We start from the raw sequence: 25628 nt of genomic DNA, 5'->3' as shown, positions 1-25628 counted from the left end.
TATAAACAGTTAATAAATATTTTAAGAATGTGCAACAATGCCAGAAATAAACTAATGTCAAAATGCACATAAACACACATCAACATATAATCATTAAACATATGCAGAGTATACTCATCAGAATAAATAACATTTCCCTATATTATCCCATTAGAAATTTCCCCACAGATGTCAGATATTCAGCTTTTAGTGCCTAGTCAGGGTTTCATTTTTACACAAATCGGTATAAATAGCATTTAATGCAAATATGCGTATGTTCTCACCCATCCATTTACAAAAAAACAAACCTCTCCAAATGTTTCACGGATGAAAAGTATGCTATTGCAAAAGGATACGTTAACATTACTTGATTAATCACACTTGTGCAACTCTTTACATTAAAGGAGGAACTGCATGCGCCAATGTTACACACCTACTACAATCCGAAAAATTGTGATGCCTGAATTGTTTTGTAAAACAGACCAAAGACAAAATGGACCATCTCTTCAATGAATATGGATCCCAGGTACGGGTTTACCATAGAGAGTAAATACAACTACAAAATAACTAGATGATCCTAGGTGTAGGAAGGAATATGCTACTTACCAGTATGCATCTGTTCTTGGCATGTAGGGCTGCTGACATTCATATCTGTGCATAGATCGCCGCCTAGTGTTGGGTCCGGATGATTGCACATTGTTGTCCTGGAAGAGCCTTCGAAGTATCACGAGATAGGTGGCTCCTCCCCTGGACTACAGTGTGCATGGGCATCCTTTCCATCCTCAGATTGTTTTTCGCCATTGTGGCAGAGATGGAGTGTAATACAGTAAGAGATGACCATGCCTGAGAATGATTTGGAGTGCTACAGCTACGACAGGCACCGGGGAGGAGGGCGGGCGATATGAATGTCAGCAGCCCTACATGCCAAGAAAAGATGCACACTGGTAAGTAGCATATTCCGATCGAGGCATGTGGGCTGCTGAATTCATATCTGTGCATAGAATAAATAGCAGTTACCTCCTTAGCGGTGGGCGCCCGTGCCAGCTGCAGCAGTCTGAAAAAGTTTTGAGAACAGCCTGTCCTACAGCAGCTTGCTGTTTGGAGTGTACATCCACGCAGTAGTGTTTGGTAAATGTATGTATGGTGGTCCATGTGGCTGCTCTACATATATCCTCTAGAGGAATGTTACCTAGGAAAGCCATGGATGCTCCTAACTTGCGTGTGGAATGCGCTGTTGGGGGAACTGTTAATGTGCTTTTAGCTTTTTGATAACAAATCTGTATGCATTTAATCCATCTGGCTATACCGGATTTGGAAATGGGGTTGCCTTTGTGTTGTGGAGAGAAGGCAACAAGCAGCTGCTTCGTTTTCCTGAAATCCTGTGTCCCGTCTATGTAATACAGGAGAGCTCTTTTAACATCCAATGTGTGCAGTGCTCGGTCAGCCACTGAATCTGGATTCTGGAAGAAAACGGGCAGTTCTATGGTTTGATTAATGTGGAACTGCGACACCACCTTAGGCATAAATTTAGGGTTGGTGCGCAGCACTACCCTATTAGCATGAATCTGTATGAAAGGCTCCTGAATAGTTAGGGCTTGAAGCTCACTAACTCTCCTTAGCGACGTGATCGCTACTAGAAAGGCCACTTTCCATGTCAGAAACTGTATCTCACAAGAGTGAAGAGGTTCAAAGGGTGGTCCCATTAGTCTCGTGAGAACTATGTTTAGATTCCAGACAGGTGAAGGAGGGTGTCTGGGAGGAATCACCCTCTTGAGTCCCTCCATAAAAGCTTTAATGGCTGGCACCCTGAAAAGAGAAAGATGCTGTCTATTTTGAAGATAAGCTGCCAATGCAGCCAAATGTATCCTAATGGAACTATATGCCAGATTGTATCTGTATAGATGCAACAAATAACATATAATGTTTTGCGTTGATGCATCTAGTGGATGTATGTCATTATTGGAACTGTAAATGACAAATCGCTTCCATTTGGCCGCATAGCATGCCCTGGTTGTAGGTCTTCTTGCCTCCTTGATGATGATCATACAGTCAGGGGGCATGTTCAGGTAGCCAAACTATGACCTCAGGAGCCATATTGCAATGCTCAACTGCTGCGGATTTGGGTTCTGAATGTCTCCACTGCTCTGAGTGAGGAGACTGGGAGTGAGTCGCAGTCGTTGGTGAGGCACCACTGAAAGTTCTAGGAACGTGGTGTACCACACCTGCCTTGCCCATGTTGGAGCAACTAGGATGAGCTTCATGGAGTGCTGCCGCAGTTTGCGTGCCACCAGCGGTATGAGCGGTGCTGGGGGAAAAGCATACGCAAATCTGCCTGACCAGTTCATCCATATCGCATTGCCCTGAGACTGCGGGTGTGGGAACCTGGCGGCGAAGTTTTGGCATTTAGCGTTTTCCTTTGTGGCGAATAGGTCTATCTCTGGATGACCCCACTGCTGGAAATATGGTTGGAGCACCGAGGGGTATCTCCCACTCGTGCATCTGATGGCTGTGCCTGCTGAGCAGGTCCGCCATCTGGTTGTCCTTGCCTGGGAGATGTTCCGCCATTTTACATGCTTTGGGCTAGATGAGACAATTGTGGAGAGTGTGTGCCTCCCTGCTTTTGAATGTAATACATGGCAGTCATGTTGTCCGTCCGGATTATCACGACTTTGTTGCACAAATGCAATTTGAACGCCTTCATCGCCATGAAGATTGCCATCAGCTCCAACAGGTTGATATGCATCTTTTGCTGCTGCATCGTCCATAGCCCCTGCACTGTATAATGGAGGACATGCGCTCCCCAGCCCTGGAGAGATGCGTCCGTCGTCAGCACTATCTGCGGTACAGGCTCTTGGAATGGTTGTCCCCTGCAAAGGTTTTGTGTGTTCCACCAATGCAGAGAGTTGTATGCATGACCGGTCACCAACACTAGGGAACCGATGTAGGTAATTACATTTTACCACTTCTTAAATACCGAATGATACCGATTCGGTATTTAAGAAGTGGTAAAATAGAGGGGGAGGGGGGGGGGGTGTAGGTAATACAGAATCGGTAAATACAGAATCGTTAAGATTCGGTATTTACCCATTCTGTAAATACCGAATCAGTAATGCCCATTGATTCCAATGGGCATTGAAGCCCATAGGAATCAATGGGCATTACCAAATCGGTATTTACCGATTCGGTAAATACCGATTTCAGCAAGGGTGCAGGGGGTGTCACTATGACACCCTCTAGCACCCCAATTCCGGACTTGTGTGCCATGTGGCACACAGACATGCCCCAAGGGCATGTCTGTGTATCACATTGCACAGGTGTGCATGCACAGATGTGCATGCACACCTGAATTCGGTATTTTACCACCCAATAGGATTGGGTGGTAAAATACCGATTCTAAAGGGCCTGTGGCACTCTTAGGAGTGCCACCTACATGTGGACTTATCGAATCGGTAAATATACCAATTCGGTATTTTACCGATTCTGTAAATTTACTGATTCGGTAAATTTACAGAATCGGTAAAACATAGGCCCCCTACATCTGAAAACCGATTTACCGGTCGGTAACGGCCGAATTCGGCCGTTACCGGCCGGTAAATGGCCACCTACATCGGGCCCCAGGTCTTTTAGATGTCCCTGAGCCTGGTTCCACTGTCATGCCAAGCACTCCTGAAGCGGACGCATGTGTAGCCTCGCGTGAGGGACTATGAAGATGCAGGAGGCCATCATGCCTATCAGCTGCATAAATACCTGCGCTGGGAGTGAGCGTTGGGGCCTGAATTTCTGAATGAGCAATTGCATGCTGTTGACTCTGGCAGAGTTAGGCTGCGCTGTTGCTGTCAGAGTGTTTATTGTTGCACCTAGGTACTGTTGTACATGTGCGGGTTGAAGACGTGATTTTGGGTAATTCAGTGAAAATCCTACACTGTGTAGGAGGTGAATTGTGCGGGACATGTGGCTGGCACATTGCTGGGCTGACTTTGCTTGGACAAGCCAGTCGTCCAGATAAGGATAGACATGGATGTGTTGTCTCCAAAGGTGCGCAGCCACTGTCGCCAAGCACTTGGTGAACACCCTGGGGGCAGTAGTGACCCCGAAAGGCAGGACCTTGAACTGGTAATGCTGGTTGTTTATGGTGAACCTGAGATTTCCTGTGTCCTGGGTGAATGGGAATGTGGAAATATGCGTCCTTTAGGTCTAGGGTTGCTAGGAAGTCCCCCTGACTGAGCAATGGTAGAACTTGCTGCAAAGTCAGCATGTGAAAATGTTCTGAAAAGATGTACTGGTTCATGGGTCTGAGGTCTAGAATGGGCCGGAGAGACCCGTCCTTCTTTGGGATAAAGAAGTACAGTGAGTACACCCCTGTACCCTGCTGTTCTAAAGGCACGAGTTCTATGGCCCCTTTTTGCAGCATGCAGATTACTTCTTGCTGCAATAAATGCATGTGCTCTGCGGCCATAGGACGGTGTCTTGGGGGTATGTTGGGTGGAGTGGAGGTTAGTTCTAGACAATAGCCGTATTGGATAAGTTGTCTCACCCACCTGTCTGTGGTAATGCCTTCCCAGACTGGCAGGAACTGGCAGAGTCTTCCCCCGACCGGTGTTATATGGTCTGGGGGCAAAGTAATCCTCCTCCACTCCCTAAGCGCCTTGAGACCCTCTGGGTATGTAGTGCGCTATATAAATTTTATGACTTGACTTGACAAGACGTCACTGTTTATTGGTGGTGGAGGATATGGCATTATTATTTCCTCGTCCTCTGCCTTTGGTGCTGTTCCCACGATATCCACCCCTATTGTTCTTGTTATAGGTGGCCTGCGTGCCCCCTTTGTTGTACTGGGCTTGCTGTGATGCTTGACCTCTAGAGGCTCCCCTGTTACCGGAGCGACGAAAGGAACCACCCCTGAACTGTTGTGACTGCAGAGCTCCCATGGATTTTGCTGTCTCAGTGTCTTTTTTAATTTTTTCAAGGGTAGTGTCTACATCAGGACCAAATAGAAAGTCAGGGTTAACCGGCTGATTAAGTAAAGTTGTTTGGATCTCCGGTTTAAAACCAGAGATACGTAGCCAGGCATGCCTTCTAAGCATCACACTGGTGTTGATGGCCCTAGCTGCTGTGTCTGCTGCAGCCAGCGCACATTTAATGGATGCATTTGAAATCAGCTTCCCCTCTTGTATTAGCATTTCTGCTCCCTGCTTATAAGCATCAGGCAGGTATTGTAGTAGCTGCTCTAACGTGTCGTAATGAGCCCTATCATATCTGGCTAATAGGGCCTGTGTATTTGAGATCCTTCAAATATTTGCAGCTTGAGCCGCCACTCGTTTGCCAGAAGCTTCCAAGATTTTGGATTCTTTGTCCGGAGGAGCATCACCACTTGTCTGAGAGTTCGCTCTCTTACAAGCATTAGCCACCACTAGGAGTCCAATGGGAGCTGGCCCTTGATGTACATATGGTCTACAGGCGCAGGCCGGTATTTCCTTTCAATCCATGGGTTTACCACCCTTGCCCTTGTGGTCTCCTTGAAAATGTCAGTAGCGTGTTTAAGGACACCCTTTAGCATAGGCAATGTCTTTACTGATCTTTCTGAAGTTGAGAAAGTATCGAACAAAAAGTCTTCCTCCACTGGGTCAGCGTTCATTTCCAAGTCATGGTTATTGGCTGCCCTTTCAATCAATCAATGCGTTAAACGCAGCAGTATCTTCAGTAGGCGAGGTCTTGACGGTATAGGACTGAGTGTCAGGCGTGGTGTGTGGCTCACCAGGGTCAACAGGGTCAGTCCAGGGTTGAGGTTCCTCTTGATCTGTGTCAACAGGATAAGTAAATTCTTCCTCAATGTATTGCTCCCCCATATCCTCACTGGTGCGTGTGGGAGAATAGGCATATTCCTGTCCATAGGACTCTACAGTTTCAGAAAGAACAGGTGAGGCAGCAGAATCCCTTTTCTTTTTGAGAGGGATTTTGTATGACTCCAAAGGATATTCTGGGATGATATTCCTTTTGTAAATAGTGAGTCTTCCTGAATCCGAGTCGATGAACATTTTCGACTGTTGTCATAGGAGGGCGCTTGGAACACCACATCCTCCTCAATGGGCTGACTCCGTGAACCCACCGGCACCTTTTTGACCGTGTCGGCGCTCTTTTGTGGCTCGAACGCTTTGGGTCGAGCGGTCGGGGGCAGTCCGTACTTAATTGGCATAAGCATTGGAGACGAACAGACCTTTTTTGAGGATGGCGCTGTCTTCGATCTGACCGACTTCGCTTGATCACTAGTCTGCTTGTGGCCTTGCGTCAACTCGAGCTCCCGGTAAGCAGCAGGCACGCTCTTTTGCTTCGACGCGACATGCTCTTTCGGGTCGAGTTTGCTCTTTGACTCGAGGGCCTTTCCCACTATTGGCTTGGAGGCTGGAAGCTTCGGATCGAGAGTCTTTTTAGCCTTGTGTCCTTTGCTAGTGTCGCCATCTTTGGACGTCGACGGCGTGAGTGCGACGTGCTTGACCTTAGAGACAGGTTTCGGCGCCCCGGTCTTCGGGCCGATGCCTCCTTGTGACCCCAAAGGGTCGATGACACTCTTAGATCTGATTGGAGCCGACGAATCAGAGGCCGTCGATCAGAGGACTGTCTTCAGCAGTTTCGGTTTCGATTTAGCATCTGTCGGTTTCGATTTCACCACTGATTGTGAGTGATGGACCGATAGCTCTTCAGAAGTATTCTTAGCCGGGCCTTGACGCGGGGCTATAGAATATGGATTAAGATCTTGGCTAAGGCCTTCCAGCGATGCCTCGACCTGAGCCTTGGAAAGTACAGTGTCAGTATTGGGCCCCGCGACTGCGGGTGGGCCTTGCTCATCGCTCGAGTCGTCATCGACGGCTCCGATGGCCTCTGCGTCGTCTCCTACCTAGACGACGTCTTCCTCATGGACGTAGTCTTCTTCTTCGTCCACATTATAGCTAGAGTCGTGCTCCGACGCAGGGTCCGATTGTTGGTCAGGATACTCCTCATCGACGCCCTCGTCGTCATTAGCCTCAAAGATGTTCTCCGGGTCAGGCGCTGTTTTCTGCGCCGACTGTCTTGCGGCGCGTCGAAGCCGAAGTGTCTTCTTTGACCGGAACTTGGAACAGGCCATGCAGCTGGCCTCGTCGTGGTCCGGGGATAGGCATTTATTACACACTGGGTGCACATCAATGTGAGGGTATTTGGAGTTGCAGACGGGGCATCTTTTGGACGGGCTCCGTTCCATCGTCGATCATCGTTGGGGCCTTCGATGTCGAAAAAGGCATCGACGTCCCGTTTGAAGAACTGGATCAAGTACGAGGCACCGAACGAAAGACAATACCGACGCCCCGAAGGCCTTTTGGCCTTGCGAAAAGTGTTTTATGACAATTCAGAACTTGAGTTAAGAAAGTACATCCGAACCCAATGGCGGAAAAAACAATCTGAGGATGGAAAGGATGCCCATGCGCACTGTAGTTCAGGGGAGGAGCCACCTATCTCGTGATACTTCGAAGACTCTTCCAGGACAACAATGTGCAATCATCCGGACCCAACACTAGGCGGCGATCTATGCACAGATATGAATTCAGCAGCCCACATGCCTCGAACAGTGAATTATTATATGGTGGGGTTGTAATAATGTCACAATCTCTATCAGGTCCAGTTAGGTTTCTTAAACAAATCCTTTAGTTCAGTCCTGGCTAGCTTTGACACAGAGCAGTAAGGGCTACTCCAAGGAACAAGTGCAAAGCTTTTAGAAGTACAAAAACTGTTTGGAAGTAAGTAACATAACCTAATAGAAATTCAATACCAATTTATCTTAATTTACATACCAAAATACAAAAATATATTCAGGGGTACCAAAGATATGATTTTTTTAATATGGTATGTAAATTCTTTAAAGTTTCAATAAATCTTTGTAATCGGTGTTACAATTCCTGACCCAACGGGCTAGTACGAATACCAATCTTCTCTGGGACTGGCTGGCTATAACAATCCGGAGGTCAGTCACAAGGACCACTTAAGTCCGGACAGACAGTTACCCATCGGGTCCAGCTATCTCAGAGCCCTAATAGATTTCACCAGAATCGCAGTTACAGCCAAGGAGTCATCCTGATGCTGGAGATGCAGGATGCTGAGAAGATGCCAAGGATGCAGAATATGCTGGCACTGTGGAAGAGATGCGGGGGTGTTCCACGGGCCACACACTTTAGGGGGCTGTTTCCTGCCTCTGGACTAGATGTCGCACAATCTCCACTCCAGTCAAAGTCCAGTTCCCACTGGTCTTCGGTTACAGCAGTCTTCAGTGGTTGTCCATAGGTGATGGTCTCTTTCTTGCAGGACAACCAGGGTCTACTTTGACGATGGCCACAAGCCTCACCGACTCTGGGACCTCTCTAGTAGGTCAGGACTGTCTCACAGTAGTTACTTCGGTGCCAAGAAACAGGCAGGTAATCCTGGGCAGCTGGGCTCTCACCAGTGTAGGATTCCTTCAGCATGTGTGGCTTTGTATTTGAAACAGGGAGTCAGCCAAGTGGTATTAGTCACTCCCCTTCTGTTCTGGCACATATGGGTAAAATTTACACAACAGAGCATCGTGGGCTCAGTCCTCTCTCTGCATAGTCCTCAGCTTCAGCAGGTGCAGTCCAGTCTATGGCCCAGCCTCCCTTTCCTGGGTCCAGGGAGCAGCAAGGCAGTTCTTCAGTGTTCTTTCCAGTCTGGTAGTGATCCGACTACTGCGCTTCTGGGGTGCCACTTTTATGCCATCTTCTTGTTTAAAGTAGGGGGGGGGAAGGACTCGCTAACCAAAGGGGTAGAGTTCCCACAAGGCTACCCATCCCACATTACGACACCTCCTTGAGGTTTGACCCTCAAACACTCCCAAGATATCCTGCTCTACCCTAAACAAAGATGTCGCAAACCTTCATCCCCAGTGGGGAGCCATGGGCAAACCCCTGGGGTGTACCCTGCATAATGAGCCACTCCTCCTGGAAAATCAGCTCTGCAACAGGTTTTCCCTCTCTGGAAGAGATGCAAGCATGTCTGCCTACATAAAGCAGAGGGCAGGCGAAGGTGTGATTTCCATTTGTTTCACTGAGACTGTAGCTTCTTTGAAGCTGGGCCATTTGTGGCCACCGACTCATAGTCATCCTGCTGGAGTAGGTCACACTGCCTCCCTTCAGCAATTCTCTCTGGTCACTGTCCCTGTGTGGCGGGTGTGGGAGCGTTGTATGTTGACTCGAGTGACAACTGCTCCAGACAAGCAGGAAAGGCTGCCAAAAGTTTGGGTAAAGTGTTGAATTTTTAAAGTCACCTTCCTACAACAAGTTACCTTAAATCCGATCTCAGCAATGAGTCGGGTTTAATGTAACGATTAATTTGATACCTTGGAGTTATATCTATGGGGGGTCCCAAATGAAGGTTAGCACATAGCGCAGGGGCTAGCGAAACTCCATGTTAGCCAAAGTGATCACCGGCCTTGCTACAGTGAAAATGCCAATATCCTGCTTTCATTCTCAGGGATGTTAAATACAAAAGAAACATGCCCTACTTTTTAATATTAAGCCCCCTGCCTGGTGTGTTACCAAGACCTTCCTCTAGAGTTGGCTTAGTAATAGTTAAAAGGAAGGTTTTGACTTGCAGAAGTTCTTATTTTGCTATGTCAAGTAGGCAGGTTTAACGCCGCCTGGCTAGGCTGCAATTGCAGGCCTAGAGTCACATCTTCACCTTGTCACTATAGCGGTGGAACAATTAAGTGTTGCAGTCCAGTAGCGACATCCAACTTACTAGCACTGGATACCTCTTGTACCATATACTAGGGACTTATATGCAAGTTAAATAAGCCAATTGGGTATTAGCCAATTGTACACATACTCTGGGGGTTACAGCACATGCACTGGGGCCTGGACAGCAGGGCCCAGTGCACTACAGAGATGAAAAATCAGCAGCACAAGTCCAAAAACTTGAATGGGTGATCATACAAAAAGGGCTTCTTTCCTTCGCTGCCCAGGCTTGACCTAAAACTTTAGCACTTAAATACAATAGATGCTTAGAGTTCAAACAATCTCGGCATCCAGGATTTAATTGTTCAGAAATAACTGATCCACAATACAGGGCCTGCTCCAATTCTAGGGACATTCTGCTCAAACATGCACCCTCAAGGTAGCTGTGGCTTAAAAGTACACGAAAATGTTGTCACTGTCAAAAGGCTTTGAGGTTTTATTGCATGTATACCATTTGTTTTAACAACATTTACAGGTTAGAGGTCATTCCTGTAAAATCTTCATCTGCCAGAATATCCTTATTAGAATGACTTCCAGTAGCAGGAAATTCTAATAAAAAGTCATCCATTGCAAGAGTATTCTTTTGAGAACCATTGTTCACTTAAAAGACATTCTTGTATGAGTGTCTTTCACTAGATAAATGTACATTAAAAAAAAGATATCTTCCCCTTACATGGCATTTCTGCACCATCTTATATTTTTTGAGAGACCTACTACCAGAATAACATTCTTACAATAATTTCTTCCAGTATGAAGACATTACAAAGACATTTTTAGAAGTTAACTTTCCACATTATGACATTCTTAGTAGAATGTTTGTAGAAGTTGCTCTTGCTGTAAGGATAAACAAACAAGTAACATTTCTAGCAAACAGAGCCTTTGATTGTTAACATCAGCTAGTTAAACTCGCAAGCACTGCTAGAACATCTTTAAAGTAGAGGCCAACTGCTAGGTCTGCATTATGCAGGTGCTGTCCGCACCTGAGACTCACCGAGACTGCACAGGCAGTTCAGAATTGAGCACACAAGCCGGTATGCTAAACTGCTCGAGAAAGAGCTTCAGGCGATAACAGCGGTCAATGGCATTGACGAAGATGATGGTTTTCCCTCTCACCAGCGACAGCTTTAGCAGAGTGTACAGCAGCAGGAACTTGTCTTCCTCCTCACACTGAATTTGGTATTGCGTGAGCTGCTTACTATCTGGTAGCTGGGACTCCTGCAACTTCAATGTCACCTAAAGTTGGAGGAGAGTAAGCATGAGGGCAGTTTTGTGACAGAATTAAGGGCGGTGCACTTTGCTGGTCGGAACTATGCATTTCCATCTATTATAATGTGCCTATAAAGTGAGAAGGAGCTCCAAAATGGTGCCAGAATATAGTCAGAAGGATGCATACCTTTCCAGAACAGTACTCCATGAAATGTTAAAAAGATGCAATCAATCAATATTAAAAACAAATTGTGTAGCTCTTCAAAAATAATTTCTCATGCTTCAAAACCCTATAGTAACCAAATAAAAATGCTCAATCTGCTAATATGGCTTCTGCAGAGATCTCTGTGCAATCTGAAAAGCACGGGTTCAAGATGTTTAATCTCTACAAAATCTGCACTAGAGTGCTTGGCATAAGTAACACCAAATCTTTACATAGCTACAAAATAGTTATTCGACACAATATACAGGTGCAACCAAATAGTCCAATAAAGACAGTTATGGGCCTGCACAGGGATTCCCTTACCGGATTGTGCAGCACAAGCTCCTTCAGCGCTTGAACATCCTCGTTAAAGGTGGCCGACATGAGAAAAGTCTGGTAGATCTTCGGGAATTGACTGAAAAACAAGAAAGGGTTATATTCTACCTCAAATAAAGGAGCAAAAGGGTAGCTTTCCCAACATATTCCCTGCCTTCAGAATATATTTTCTGCTTATTAGCCTGGTTTTCAGAATGCAGTCACCTAGAGCAGTAGAATCCAGCAACCCAGGAATGGGTGAACGGGATTGGCTAATGGGGACAAATCAGAAGATATGAATGTTTGAGCCTTTGGAGGATGGTATATAAAAGAGAGAGGGAGACTGGGTAAACTTGGGGTCTGTAGGAAGCTGGTTCTTTACATGATGTATCAAAATGAAATATATTGTGTAAAGAGGTCTGGGGTTCCCTTACAAGTGGACAGGGGCGTGCTCTAGAAATCCAAAAGTGCTCTGCTAGGACGGTGTGGTTGAGCAGTCTTAGACTTCTCTTAGAGGAGGGCAAGCCATTTCAAAATACACACACTGGTCAATAAATGAGACACACAACTCAATGAAATCCTCACAAATGTATAAAAACAACACATCTTTATTTATATTTAGGCATCAGAAGCAATTCGTTCAGGTAGTAAGTTTTTAAAATATATTTTTTCCCAGACAAAATTTTAGAAGCAGCAGTGTTCTCCTATGGGAGGAAAAGTCAATGCAGCATTGAGGTACAGTACTGCAACTAACTGGACCAATCTCCAGGAGTTGGGGAGAGTGGTGGGCACAGTCCAAGGCAGCACCAGCAGAACACCACCAGCAGCACCAAGCGGCCGGGTGCAGGGGTGCAAAACACTGTTGACTACCCAATGTTACTCTATGGGGATCAGTCTTCACGTAAAAAGGCTGCAGGCTTGGATTGAGAGGCCAGTCTAGCTGAACCAAATGGAGGGCTCAGCCTCACAATGCTTAGGATGTAGGGACACCTTTGGTCCTCTTCTCCACACCCCAGGGTTTTCGGTTGCAGAGGTGCCTTTAGATGTTGGGTTTTCCTTACTGTGAGAGGTAGAGGGGAACTGCATGCAGAGGCTGCAGGCGACGTCAGAGTTCACTGGGGGTGAAACCACAGTGGACTCGAACTCTGGAGGGTTGGGGGACTACAATGACACAGTTGGCCTACTTCAACTGGGGCTTGGAGCGACAGGTGCAGTTGTGTCTTCAGGCACTGGTTTCTGCAGTCACAAAGTCCTCACAGGAATCCTTGGATGCCTGCAGTTTGCATGGAAGCAGATCTGCAACTTCTCGGGAGGTCTTGGTTCCTGGCAGGTCGCCCGGGCTTTGGGGACTCAGCAGCTGCAGGACAACTCGCCTTTTGGTGCAATTGTAGGAGTCAATAGGCAGGCCGGCAGGGTTGACGCCATGTTAGTTGCGGAGTCTTCAGTTCTCGCAGGATGAGACTCTTCATGTGCTTCATCTTTCAGGTCGGCAGGATTTGATTTCTTGGTGCCAGGGGCGCCCCTCAAATCTGGATTTAGGGGTGTTAGGGGAGTGTAGGGAGGTAGCCCTACCCTTCACTCCCCTTGGAAGTCACTACGCCCCCCTATATGACCACTTCCTGTGGGAAGGGAGCATAAGCCTGTCCCAGAGTTGCTAAGGTTGGCAACACCGATGGCAACATCTGAAAGTCGTACCCACATCAGGTTAGGACACCTTAGGAGTGGTACTAGTCTGGGGGTGGGCACGTCTACCGGACTAGCTAACTACATGCTTGTCCAGGTGTCAAATGGCTGTGGTCCTGGGTGCGTTGTAGGCCTCTTCTCCTATGAGGGAAGCCAGATTCGCATTTCACACTCTTCCTGTGCAGACTTGGTTTCTGATCTCCTGAGAGCAAAGGCCCTAACCCTGGAATGTCAGAAATCTGTCTCGTGGCAGGTTGGCAGAGACCACTCAGTCAACACACAAGAAGCTGGTAGGTTTTCAGGGGCAGCTCTAAGGTGCCCTCTGTGTGCATGCATTCACACATCCACCACTGGAATCATGGTGGGTTTGTGAATATGAGATGTCTGATACCAAACATCCCTATTTTTAGTGAAGCCATCATGTAGCTGGGGAACTCGTTTTCACCAGTGTTCAGCACATGTTCTAAAATGGCTTCCCTGCTTAGGTGCACAGGCAGTAACAGAGCTGACCAGCTCAGGGGCATATCTGCTTATGCAGATATGCCCTCCTGTGTAATATTAAGCCCCTTGCCTTAGGACTGCAAAGCCTGCTGTAGGGGTGACTTACAAATACTACATCCAGTGTTAGGGGACATGGCACACAGGGATGAGTGACATGTTGTGCTTTCACTTTTGTCTGTACAAAAACATGCAGTCTGGATGGCAGCTCTGCTTGGGTTTGAGGAGGGGTCCCTTAGGGTGGCAAAACTCTTGCTGCAGCCCTTGGGGGGACCTTCTTTAGTACCTCAGGCCCTAGGTATCAGGGGTACCATTTTACTAATCTTAAAGAGGGGGCTAAAAGTATTGCAAATTGGGGAAACAATTGTACAGTTTTGGAAAGAGATTTGGCACCGGGGACCTGGTTAGCAGGAACACTGTGCACTTCCAGTCGAAATCACAGAATGTATCAGGGTGAGTGAGTGAGTGAGTGTGTGTTTTGGGGGGGGACATGTCAAAAAGGGGTACTTTCCTACAGGGGCACTGTTCCACTATTTACCGTTTTGTGAGGTTTGAAACAGAAAGTAAATTCTTAGTGGGTGTTGTAACATTCAAGGTCTCTTGCTTTGAATAGCCAGCCAGGAGGTTTCTTCTCAAACTCTACAATTGGTCATCAAAGCATCCTAAGCCGACACAGCCATTATCAAAAAAGATAAAAATTACATATCTATGAGAAGAAAACAAGTTACTTACCAGTAACTACAGTTATCCAGTATTGGTATCTTTCATAGATTCACATGCCTGAATCATTCCCCGTAGTCAAGGCGGGAGTCCCACGGTAATAATATATACAATAGCAGTGCCTTAGAAAATTATTTGTAGTAGGCTGAAAAGACTAAGCCCAACTAGGCCCAAAATTTCCCAACAGAGGCAGTGCTCCTCAGATTTTCCCAGCACAAGTGAGAAGTATGTATCCCTAATAAAAAAACTGCCCCGCCGGGGAAGAGGGTGGGTGCATGTGAATCTATGAAAGATACCAATACTGGATAACTGTAGTTACAGGTAAGTGTTTTCTTATCCAGTATTGGGGTATCTTTCATAGATTCACATGCCTGAATCAGAATAGCAAGCAGTAAAGTCATATCTGTCGTTACCAGAAGGTGGGAGACAAACCGTAATTGTGCATATCCCCCACACAACCGGAAGGTTATAGAGCACTAAAATGTAAGTATACACACATGCAGAAGAACCTTCTTATACTATCATTCATAATAAAGACAACATTTGATAAACAGAGCATTACAGTAAATCATACATCTTTACATAACATTCATATAATGTAAGACCTTTGAAAAGTCTAACCTTAATGAAGAAGATGCTGTAGCACCGCCTCTCCAACTGCTGTATCATCCTGTAATGCAGACTGCAAACAGTAGTGCCTTGTAAAAGTATGGGCACTCTTCCATGTAGCAGCTCTGCAAATGTTCTCCAGCGTGACACCAGCAAATAAAGCTGTCGACACCGACATCATTCTGGTGGAATGCGCTCTGACTTTTCTGACTAAATGTCTATTAGCCTTTTCATGACAGAATTGTATCACTGAGGATAACCATCTAGCTATAGTTGCTTTAGTTACAGCTTGTCCTAGCGTGACCTGTCCATAAGCAACAAATAGCTGGTTAGATTTCCTTATGTCCTTAGTTTGTTGAAGGTAAAACTTCAGGCATCGTTTGACATCAAGAGAGTGGAGGGCCTTCTCAGCCGGTGTGACAGGATCCGGGAAAAAGGTCTTCAACTTTACCGGCTGGTTTAAATGAAAATGAGACAGTACCTTTGGTATGAATTTCGGATTGGTTCTCAATGTGACATAATCCTTTGAAAAATGTAAGAAAGGTTCTGAAATGGTGAAAGCCTGAATTTCACTAACCCTCCGGGCTGAAGTGAGAGCTAGTAAAATAGCAACTTTACAGGTTAAGAATTTCAGTTCAGCCTTATGGATAGGCTCGAACGGTCTCCTCATTAATTGGGACAAGACAATATTGAGGTCCCATTCGGGAGGCGGAAGTCGAATTGGAGGAAAGGCTCGAAACAATCCTTTCAGAAATTGTTTAATCAGTGAAGATGAACATAGTGAAGGCTTGTTCGCACTTCTTCTGAATCGGGATATGGCGGCAAGATGTACCTTAACAGAAGAGAATACCAGACCCGCCTTGGCTAGAGAAAGTAAGTAAGGTAGAATATCCTCAGGTGGCGCTTGAAGAGGATGAATATTATTTGCTTCGCACCAGCAACAAAAGCGCTTCCACTTGAAACGGTACATTCCAATAGTACTCTGAGCACAGGCTTGAGACAGAATTGCTCTACAGTCTTCAGAGATTTGGAGATCTTTAAACTGTAAGAAGTCAGGAGCTATGCGTGCAAGTGCAGCGATTGAGGATCCGGGTGCAGAATCGGACCGCCTTCCCTTGACAGCATGGAAAGAGTCGGTTTGAGGCGAATTGGAGGTTGTCGAGATAACAGGAGCAGTTCTTGGAAAAAGTACTGTCTAGGCCAGCGAGGAGCAATGAGGAGAAGAGTGCAATGTTCCCTCTTCATCTTCTGCAGAATCCTTGGTATCAACGGTATCGGGGAAAAAGCGTACGCATAGATTCCTGACCATCTCATGGACAGGGCAGTCCCTCTTGACCCCCGTTGTGAAAATCTGCTGGCGTAGAACAGGCATTTGCTGTTTTGTCTTGTCGAAAACAGATCCAGAGTTGGTTTGCCCCAACTTTGAAAGAGTTTGTTCACTTGTTCCTGCTCTAGCTCCCATTCGTGGCAGCCTGTGAGGGATCTGCTGAAGTTGTCGGCTAAGGAGTGTTGAACCCAGTTCACATGCTCCGCTCTGAGTGTTATGCCGTGCTGTATAATTCACTCCCACATCTCTTGAGCTTCCTGTGATAGGGATAGAGATCTCATTCCTCCTTGCTTGTTTATGTAAAACATGCTGGTGGTATTGTCCGTACGCACCAATACTGATGAATTTGCAATTCTTGGAAGGAATGCTTGCAGAGAAAGGAAAATGGCTCTTAATTCGAGACTGTTGATGTGCTTCTGCCAATACTGATGAGACCATCGGCCTTGAATCTGGAGGTCCTGAAGATGACCTCCCCCATCCCTCCATTGATGCATCTGTAGTCAGAACGAATTCCGGGATAGCCTTAAGAAATGTGAGGCCCGGAGACAGATTGCTTTCTTTCGACCACCACTGGAGAGCTTGCCTCATTTTGGGTGTCACCTTTATGCGATTGTCAAAAGATCCTCCTAGTTGTTGCCATTGTTGTTGTAATCCCTCATGCAGCGGCCTCATCCTGAGTCTTGCAAAGGGAACTAGGTTGATTGCTGAAGAGCACATCCCTAGGAGAGACGCATACGACCGGACAGAAAGTGACTTTTTTTTGCTGAGATCTGCTTTGCCAGTCTTCGAAGTCTGTCCTGACGCTCCTGAGACAGGAATGCTTTGCACTTTCGAGTGTCCAGAGAGGCTCCCAGAAAGGTTAATACCAGTAGGGGCTGTAATTGTGACTTTTTCGCATTTAGAGTGAGGCCCAGACTTGAGAATAGACACAGGGCGCTTTTGACCGCTTGTCTTGTGATCTGTTTCGATGGTCCTTTGAGCAACCAATTGTCGAGGTACGGGAAGACCTGTATTCCCTGGGACCTCAACGCTGCAGAAACTGGGGCCAAGCATTTTGTAAATATTCTTGGTGCCGACTTTAGCCCGAATGGAAGCACCTTGAATTGAAAGTGGACGCCAGCCACTGTGAATCGGAGGTATTTGCGATGTTTGTGGTGATTAGGGATATGGAAGTAGGCGTCTTCCAATTCCAGAGAAGCCATAAAATCGCCTTTGTTGAGACAATTGAGCACATCTGCCAATGTCACCATGCGAAAACTCTGTTTCTTCAAGAATTTGTTGAGCCTGCGCAGATCCAAAATCGGGCGCCACTCTCCCGATTTCTCTTTATCAGGAAGAAGCGAGAGTAAAATCCTCTTCTCTTCTGTGAGATTGGAACCTTCTCTATCACATTCTTGCGAAACATGTTTAAGGCCTCCTTGAACAGTAAGTGAAGACGAGGGGGAGGGGGAGGGGGACCCTTGGGCGGAGTCGTAGGCTGTTTCTTTAGGAATTCGAGAGTGTGCCCTTTTTCCACTAATTCTAGGACCCACCGGTCCGATGTGATGTTCCGCCAATGATGGTAAAATGCAGAAATCTTCGCGCCCACAGGGAGGAAAGGATGTTGGACTGGCGTCCGGCAAAACTCATTGACGCTTGTTTGAATCTCGTCCTTGATTGTTTGCGCTTAGTCTTTCTCCCCGACGAGAGAAATTATTGGAGGTAGACTGACGATATGATGACTGGTAATGCGGTTGTTTGTACTGTGATTGGTATTGCTGGTTCTGTTGGTTATGGTAACCTCCTCTAGAAGAAAAGCCACGACCTCTTGCTCCTCTAAAAGAACCTCTCTTGTACTGTAGAGTACCAAGCGATTTTGCGGTATCCGTATCAGTTTTGATGGCAAGCAAGGCGTCGTCTATGTGCTTACCGAAGAGCGAGTCCCCGTCGTAAGCCATATTGAGGATTTTTGTTTGAACCTCAGGTCTGAAGGAGGTTGCTCTAAGCCAACCTTGGCGTCTGAGCACCGCAGCGCCCGCTAACTGACGGAAATTAGTATTTGCAATGTCCAGGGCACAATCTATTATTTCTGAAGCTGCTCTTTCTCCTTCAAGCAGTATCTTACGTGCCTCTTGTTGACGGTCCTCTTTTATCAACTCCAGGTATTCAGACAGCTCGGACCACATCTGTCGGTCATAATGGGCAAGAATCGCAAGGAAATTTGAGGCCTTGATAGAGGATGCAGTGTTGATGGAAAACTTCTTGCCTATTAAGTCCAATCTTCTGCCTTCTTTATCCGGCGGTGTGGAGATTGGAGTGGACGGATTCTTGGACCTCTGTTGAGCGGCTTGAGATATCACAGAGTCCGGACGAGGGTGACCCACCAAGCAAGATGGAGTTTCTGGTGGAGCCATGTACTTTTTCTCTATACGAGGAAGGACTGCAGGGATAGAAGCGGTGTCTTCATAATCTTTAGACCTTCTTGCCAAATAAAGTCAATAATGGGTATGGTCCTTGTGATCCTTCTATAACCTTCTTGTAGGAAACAGTCCGACTGCTCAATGGTAACTGGCAGTTCAAACCTTGTAGCAGCCCTTTGCTTTGAAAGCCTCCAATGTCCTCCGGCGGAGAATCAGAGGGCGGTGGCAAAGGAGGTTAAGGCATGGGTATTACGTATTCATCCCATGGATCCGTAGGCGTGTTGTCTTGAGGCAGCTCACCTTCCTCTCTTACATCTTCATCCGAAGAGGAGGTATCCCCTTGTGGCGCGGGTTCTTCAGTGTGTCTTGGTGACACTGGAGGCTGCGGTGGAGGAGGTGCAGGTACGTCGGCTGGTACCGGAGGTAGGCCTTGTGCGGACGGTGTCGGTGGGAACCTCTGGCGATAGTCTGCCAACATGGCTTGCAAATCCTGTATCAAGGAGAAGGTAGATGACTTGTCTCCTCTGAACGTGGAGGTCTATATGGTTGTCTATAGAAAGGTGTAGACAATTCCACTTGGTAGTAATGCTCTTGCATATCCTCTTCGTCCTACTCATCCTGGCATTTTATGTGTAATTCAGATGGATGGCGAGCAATCCCAAATGGACCTTCATTATCTCCGTCATCCTCCTCAGATTCCTCTGCTTCCACATAAGACTAAGATCTGCTATAGCAGCAGTGGGGAAATAGAGTAGTCCTGCCTATGATAGGTCTTGAGCTGAAAGTGTGTATAGGCCACAGGTGAGACATGAGACGCCTGAGGTGGAACAGGCCAGGGTCTTGCTGGCGGAGTTTTGGTAATAGCTGAACTCCTTGAAGATTTAGGCGTCTTAACAAGCTACGCTGAAGGCGGCTGGCTTATTGGCAGAAGCGCCGTCGACGAGCTCGTCGTCGATGGGGTCGTCGTCGACGGTGGTACTGTGGATGGACTCTTCGTCGACGGGGCTCTTCGTCGACGGGCCTCTTCGTCGACGGGCCTCTTCGTCGACGGGCCTCTTAGTCGACGGGCCTCTTAGTCGACGGGCCTCTTAGTCGACGGGCCTCTTAGTCGACGGTGATTTCGCCGTCGACTGGACTTTTATCGTCGATGACTTCGTCGACGAAGGTATCGTTGTCGATGGAATGGTCAACTATGATTTTTCGTCCTTAGTCCCTGAAGATTTTAGAGGAAATCTTAGCTGAAAGAATAGGTGAGGTAATGGCAGAAGCAGATACTGTCACCGCAGAGCTTGAAATGGCAGAAGTCACAGAGACTGTGTGAGAAGACACCAGAGAGACAGTCTTAGTCTGGGCTTTACTCACAGTTTTTGATTTAGATCCTGGAGAAGCTGGGGATTCCATAAGAGGAGAGGACAACCTCCTTGAGGGTTCAGACACTCCATGAGAGGATTTGTGATGTTTTTTCCTCTCGGGAGAAGAACTATCTCTTGATCTGGCTCTTTTGCTGGATGTTGAAGCCTTGTCCTCATCTGTGGAAGATGATTTGAGCCAAAGTAGAACCCTTGCCTCCCTGTCCCTGATTGTTTTGGCAGGGAAGGTGCGGCAAATCCTAAAATCCTTAACAACATGAAAGGGATGTAGGCAGTAGATGCAGTCTTTGTGCTGATCATCTACATGGACCCTCTTCTTATCACAGGTCCTGCAGGCTTTGAAAAGAGCATTTTGAAGAAAAAAGTTTGAAAAACTGAGTAGGCACTCAGGGAGACTCCCTTCCACAAGACGTGCGGTGAAAATCTGAGGAGAACTGCCTCTGTTGGGAAGGTTCTAGAGGGTGCTGTCAGCTGATTGGTTGGGACTACTTTTCAGTCCTTTTTACATAATGAGGTAGGTAGGCTGCTAAGTTTTGGGCCTAGTTGGGCCTATAGTCTTTTCAGCCTACTACAAATAATTTTCTACGGCACTGCTATTGTATATATTATTACCGTGGGACTCCCGCCTCGACGACGGGGAATGATTCAGGCATGTGAATCTATGAAAGATACCCCAATACTGGATAAAACCAAGAATAACCAACACCAATGGAAGCAGGCCACAGTTAATAGCCATCATACTTTGCAACAACCCTACAATAGACTTGGCAATGCAATACTCCACTGACAAGTGCAACACCAATACATTTTTCAATAAGGATAAATTCAGAAAGCACACCGATAAAGAACAAAATTACAATACACTTATTTTACAATGCACCGAAAGGAATACACTTCGTCCTTCTCCCCTGCTTGGAAGTACTTCCTCAACAGTGAAGTAATCTCTGATGAAGCATTCAAGTCATTCCGGACTACAGCCAATAACTCCCAAATTTAAGGAACCTTCAAAACACTATAATTTTTAGAAGGCCAAAAGTCATCACCACAACCATCTGATCATCGACTTGCTATTTATCTGAAATATTGCTATGAAGCTGGTTTCTTTCCAGCTGCACAATCAAATCAAAAAAAGGACATTCTACTCTATTATCAGTAAGGATTCTGAGGAGTGTAGTACAGAAACAAAGCACCAGAAATTGCAACCCTTGCATCCTCTTATTAATCGATGATCATTGTACAGTTGATCATTAAGGCTTCTTGAAAACCCTTTTAAGGCAAACACCATCCAGGAATGGACTGTACCTTAAGATTCAATTTTGCTGCCACTACACTGAGCTACTTGACAAACTCCTAACATATGCAAACACGAAGACGCACATGTATGCTGACAAAATACAGCGTTATTCAAAAGGTCTAAACTACCACGGATTGCCTTAAAGACATACTTCACACCATGTAATCTTCGCCGTGAAAGTTTACTTGAAGCTGACCCTCCCCAAACATGGATTTCACCCTCATTGCCAAAAGCAAACTGCTCCTAAACTATGATGTCTGACAGACTCAAAACCCAACTCCCAAAGAGCCTCACATCACTCCATTTCTATATAGACAACAATCTCAGTTTCAATATACAGACAGATGCGAAGATTCAATGCATGCATCCGCTTTCAAGTCTTTTCCGGAAGAAGGAATTATATTCCGAACACAGACACTCAAAACCCTTGTTTAAGCTTTGGTTCTCACCAACCTTGACAGCAGTATAGCCTGCTCACTGATAACTGAGACACACATCTAGAAGCAAATAAGAGAATCCTGCACTCTGCTTCCAGACTCAAATGACTTTGGAAGTACCACCAGATCACTTGCAAGGTGCATGGTTTTCAGTGGATCCTGCTTCCCACTCACATGACCAACCAAAAGAAAAATTTGACATTCTGAGGATGTACAGGACAACATGACAAGACTCACCGGTTTACATGGCTCAACTTCAGAAACGGACTTCCAAGCCAATTGGAATTTTAATCCCTAGAAGTGTCGTTTTTTTTTTTTAAGCGCCTCAAAAATGTCAAGTTACCATATATTAATGCCTAAAAACAATATAGAAAGCCTAATTTTGAATTTCAGAACTGAGTGCTCTAGTCATGTTTTAAGATACTGAAGGAAGCAATACATGGGAAAAAGTCGATTTTATGGCCACAATCCCAAACCCTCTAATGGTGAAGGGATTGCACACGGGAATCAGTATCTGCTTGAGGTTAATCCTTCTATGGAAGCCCAGATCCTAAAGATGGACTGACTTTCATAGGGATTGAAAGATTTTGCTAGAGTTTAGTAGAGCTAAACACTGTTACATGAAGCTGGTCATACACTGTTTTCAAGAAAGAAACTTAAAAAACTGAAATAAGCAAAGAAAAATTCTTTGATGGCGGTGGCGGAAACAAAATGGCGGCAGTGCGGCCTCATTGTAAATTGAACCCGGAGTGAGCAAGGAATGGCTCGGTCAGCTGGGCGGCCCGCTCGCTGGTGGTGGTGGTGTGGCACAGCGGAAGCACGATTGAGGATTGGCAGAGGGCCCCTGCCCGAGAGGTCGTGGGCTGCTCGACCCGGTGCGGTACTCACGCTGCGCGGGACCGGCCTACAGCGGAAACGCAGTGAAGGTTTGAAGCGTGGGCCCCGGAGCTCTGACTCCCCTGGAACTGAGCCGGAGGTTCGAAAGAGGGAGCAGCGACGAAGGGCTGCCGGATGAGGAGAGAGGGAGCGGAGGCGCCACTCTTCCTGCTGCGGTGAGTGGGGTGCGGCTGGACCCGGACTCCCGGGCCGCGGAGGCGGACGTGGGGCATCGGGGACAGCTGCTGCCGGCGAGCTGTGGCGGGAGCGGGGGTGCGCACGGAGAGACAGCAGGGGGCTGCTAGCTGGAACATACGGGAGGCATTGCTTGTTGCATCCATGGTGAAAGCGGCTGGGCATACTGCTGATCTGGCCCTGGGGCCACTGCGGCTGGGGGATGCCACTTGGCGGTGAGCTGTGAACAGTGGAAAAGGACTGGGGCGAGTGTTGTTGCCTCCCAGGCAGGGCGAACTGAGACAGGCCAGGGGGACTGATATTCCGGTTACAACTTTGGCGGTGAGAGTGTGCAGTGGAGGCCTGGGCCTGTGGTGGCAGCCTGGACAATGCGGACTTGGCTCTGATCTGGTGAAAGAGTGGAGGCATACCCGGTGCAGGGCCATACGTGGTGGAAGTTTTATACTTGGGCCTCTTATCTGAGAACAGGGTGCTGTGTCTCTATTGCTGCCACAGTGCGCAAGCACAGGACCAGGATATTGAATGCTGGGTTGGATGGCAGACGTGGGACGTTTCCTTTGGCGCTCCTGCCTTGGCACCACTGGGGGGGCACTATGCGGGTTGGGATACTCACAAGTCTGAACGGTGAACCTCGTGGAGAAGGGAATTCCTGAGCTTGGCGGGTGTGTATTTGAAACTGGGCTCCCGTCAGGTGATTCAGGAGCTGTGGGGTGCTCAGAAGCACTCAGACACGTGTTGGAGGGCCTGGTCATGGGGAAAAAGAAGGGGAAAAAGGATGGGTCACACCAGCTATCGGACAGTGAAGCACCGACCCCGACTGAATTGGATGCTCTGGACGTACCCCGGGACCCCGGTATGCAGCAGCTGTTTGACAGAATACTGATGGCAATTGCGGATTCCCGCAAGGCACTGCAGCAGGACATTGCGCAGGTGGCGACGGGTCTTGGCCTCCTAAGAGCAGATCACTCTAAACTCGCAGATAGGGTGAAACAAGTTGAAGGGATACTTCAGGACGTAACACCAGCCCACAAAGCGCTAACGAACAAGATGACGGATGCATTGGACCGTATTCTAGCACTGGTGAAACGTGCTGAGGACGACGAAAGTAGAAATAGGTGCAATAACATTCGCGTAGTGGGCCTGCCTGAAAAAGTGGAGGGGTTGGACATGGTGCAGTATCTGGAGAATTGGTTGAGAACAGTGGTGGCTTCCGAGGGATTGTCCCCTTTCTACACCCTGGAGTGCGTGCACAGGGTGCCAGCGAGGCCGCCACGGCGGTAGCTCGCCGGCTGCATTATAAAGACAGACTGTTTGCTCCAAAAAGCGCGTACTGAAGGCCCATTTCAAGTTGGAAATGGCAAACCGACTATTTTTCCGGATTATACCTTGGAAATCCAGCACCATCGGGCGTCCTTCCTGTTGATTAAAAAATAATTAAGTTCGGAGGGGCTCCAGTACTCTTGGTTGTTTCCAGCCAAACTGAGTATAATATTGGATGATAGCACTCATTTCCACGACACCCCGGAGGAAGCATGGGCATGGTTGGACTCTTACCGGGCTACAACAGATCGCATGGAACGCCATGCCCCAGAGTCATCTGGGGACTTTCAACTTCAGCTGCGCAAGTCACAGCGGCTTCGACAACGTCGGCGGGAGCTGCGGAAACCATCTATATCACAAACTGAAGTAGAGCGGCAGGGGGTGCTGGAAGCAGTGTCGGGGTAGCAGATGATGCAGTCGCCGGAGTGTACGGACTCTGAGAAGGACTATGATGGGGCAATACCTGATTTACGCTGTGTCACTTGAAATGTACAGGGGCTACACACAATGAGGTGCCATAAGATTCATGCGTATTTGGTCAGGAGAGGAGTCCATATAGCACTGCTTTAGGAGACCGACCTCACTAAAGCGGAAGGTCTGCGGTTACAGCGCAGGTTTTTAGTACATCATATTCGGCATTTGCACGGGGGGCATTGATTTGGATAAGAGAGGGGGTTCCTTTTCAGGTCACAAAACTAAACCATAGACCCTGAAGGCAGATTTGTAGCGGTTGAGGGGCGCTTACATGGTAGGGACATAGCGCTGTGTAGTGTCTATGCACCAAACACTGATCAGGCGCGCTTTCTAGACCGCATGTCAGGCACATTGGCTCATTATTTTAAGGGCCCGACTGTACTGGGAGGGGACTTTAATTCAATAGTGGATGTCTCCCAGGACAGGTCCCACCCCCCACTAGCGGATTCTCCTATCCGCAGGTTGGCCAATTATAGACTGGATTGGCAAACCAGATGGTATTTAGTGGACATTTGGTGAACCCACCACCCGCGGGACCGAGACTGTTCCTACTTCTTAGCAATGCACGAACTACATGTTCGACTTGATGCAATCTTATGCTCAGCATCGATTGCGCCTTCCATAACGCACTCGGAGTACCTTGCTAGGACACTGTCTAATCACAACCCGTTGTTGGTTTCTATGCACTGGATGGCGGTGAAATCAGACATCCCCGCTTGGAGATTGCGCCCTGAAACATTAGATGATCCGGTTTTTCACAGAGAGATTGGAGTGGGGATAGTCCATTATTTAATGAAAATGCGGGAACAGCTTCCACTAGGGCACTGGAGTGGGACGCCTTTAAGGTGGTGGTGAGGGGGCTCTGTATTAGTAAGCATGTGGGGGTGAGGAAGGTGTTGCTGCAAGATGTAGACAGGGCAGAAAGCAGATTGCGATCGGCTGAACAGGCGCAGT

The 25628-nt window shown here is 47.3% G+C and overlaps 1 protein-coding gene across 1 annotated transcript in view; it reads right to left on the bottom strand.

Annotated features, from left to right (window-relative positions):
• DDX56 (DEAD-box helicase 56) overlaps window positions 1-25628 on the bottom strand; it is a 138358-nt gene that overhangs the window by 38633 nt on the left and 74097 nt on the right. Inside the window, exons 5-6 of the mRNA XM_086943431.1 lie at window positions 11482-11572; window positions 10741-10982 (exon numbers count right to left, since the gene is read on the bottom strand). Of these exons, the coding sequence (XP_086799557.1) occupies window positions 10741-10982; window positions 11482-11572 (333 nt within the window). The remainder of the gene's footprint in view (window positions 1-10740; window positions 10983-11481; window positions 11573-25628) is intronic.

Source organism: Lissotriton vulgaris, chromosome 11 (genome assembly GCF_964263255.1).
Source record: "Lissotriton vulgaris chromosome 11, aLisVul1.2, whole genome shotgun sequence".
NCBI lineage: Eukaryota > Metazoa > Chordata > Amphibia > Caudata > Salamandridae > Lissotriton > Lissotriton vulgaris.
This window is presented reverse-complemented; position numbering and strand designations above follow the sequence as displayed.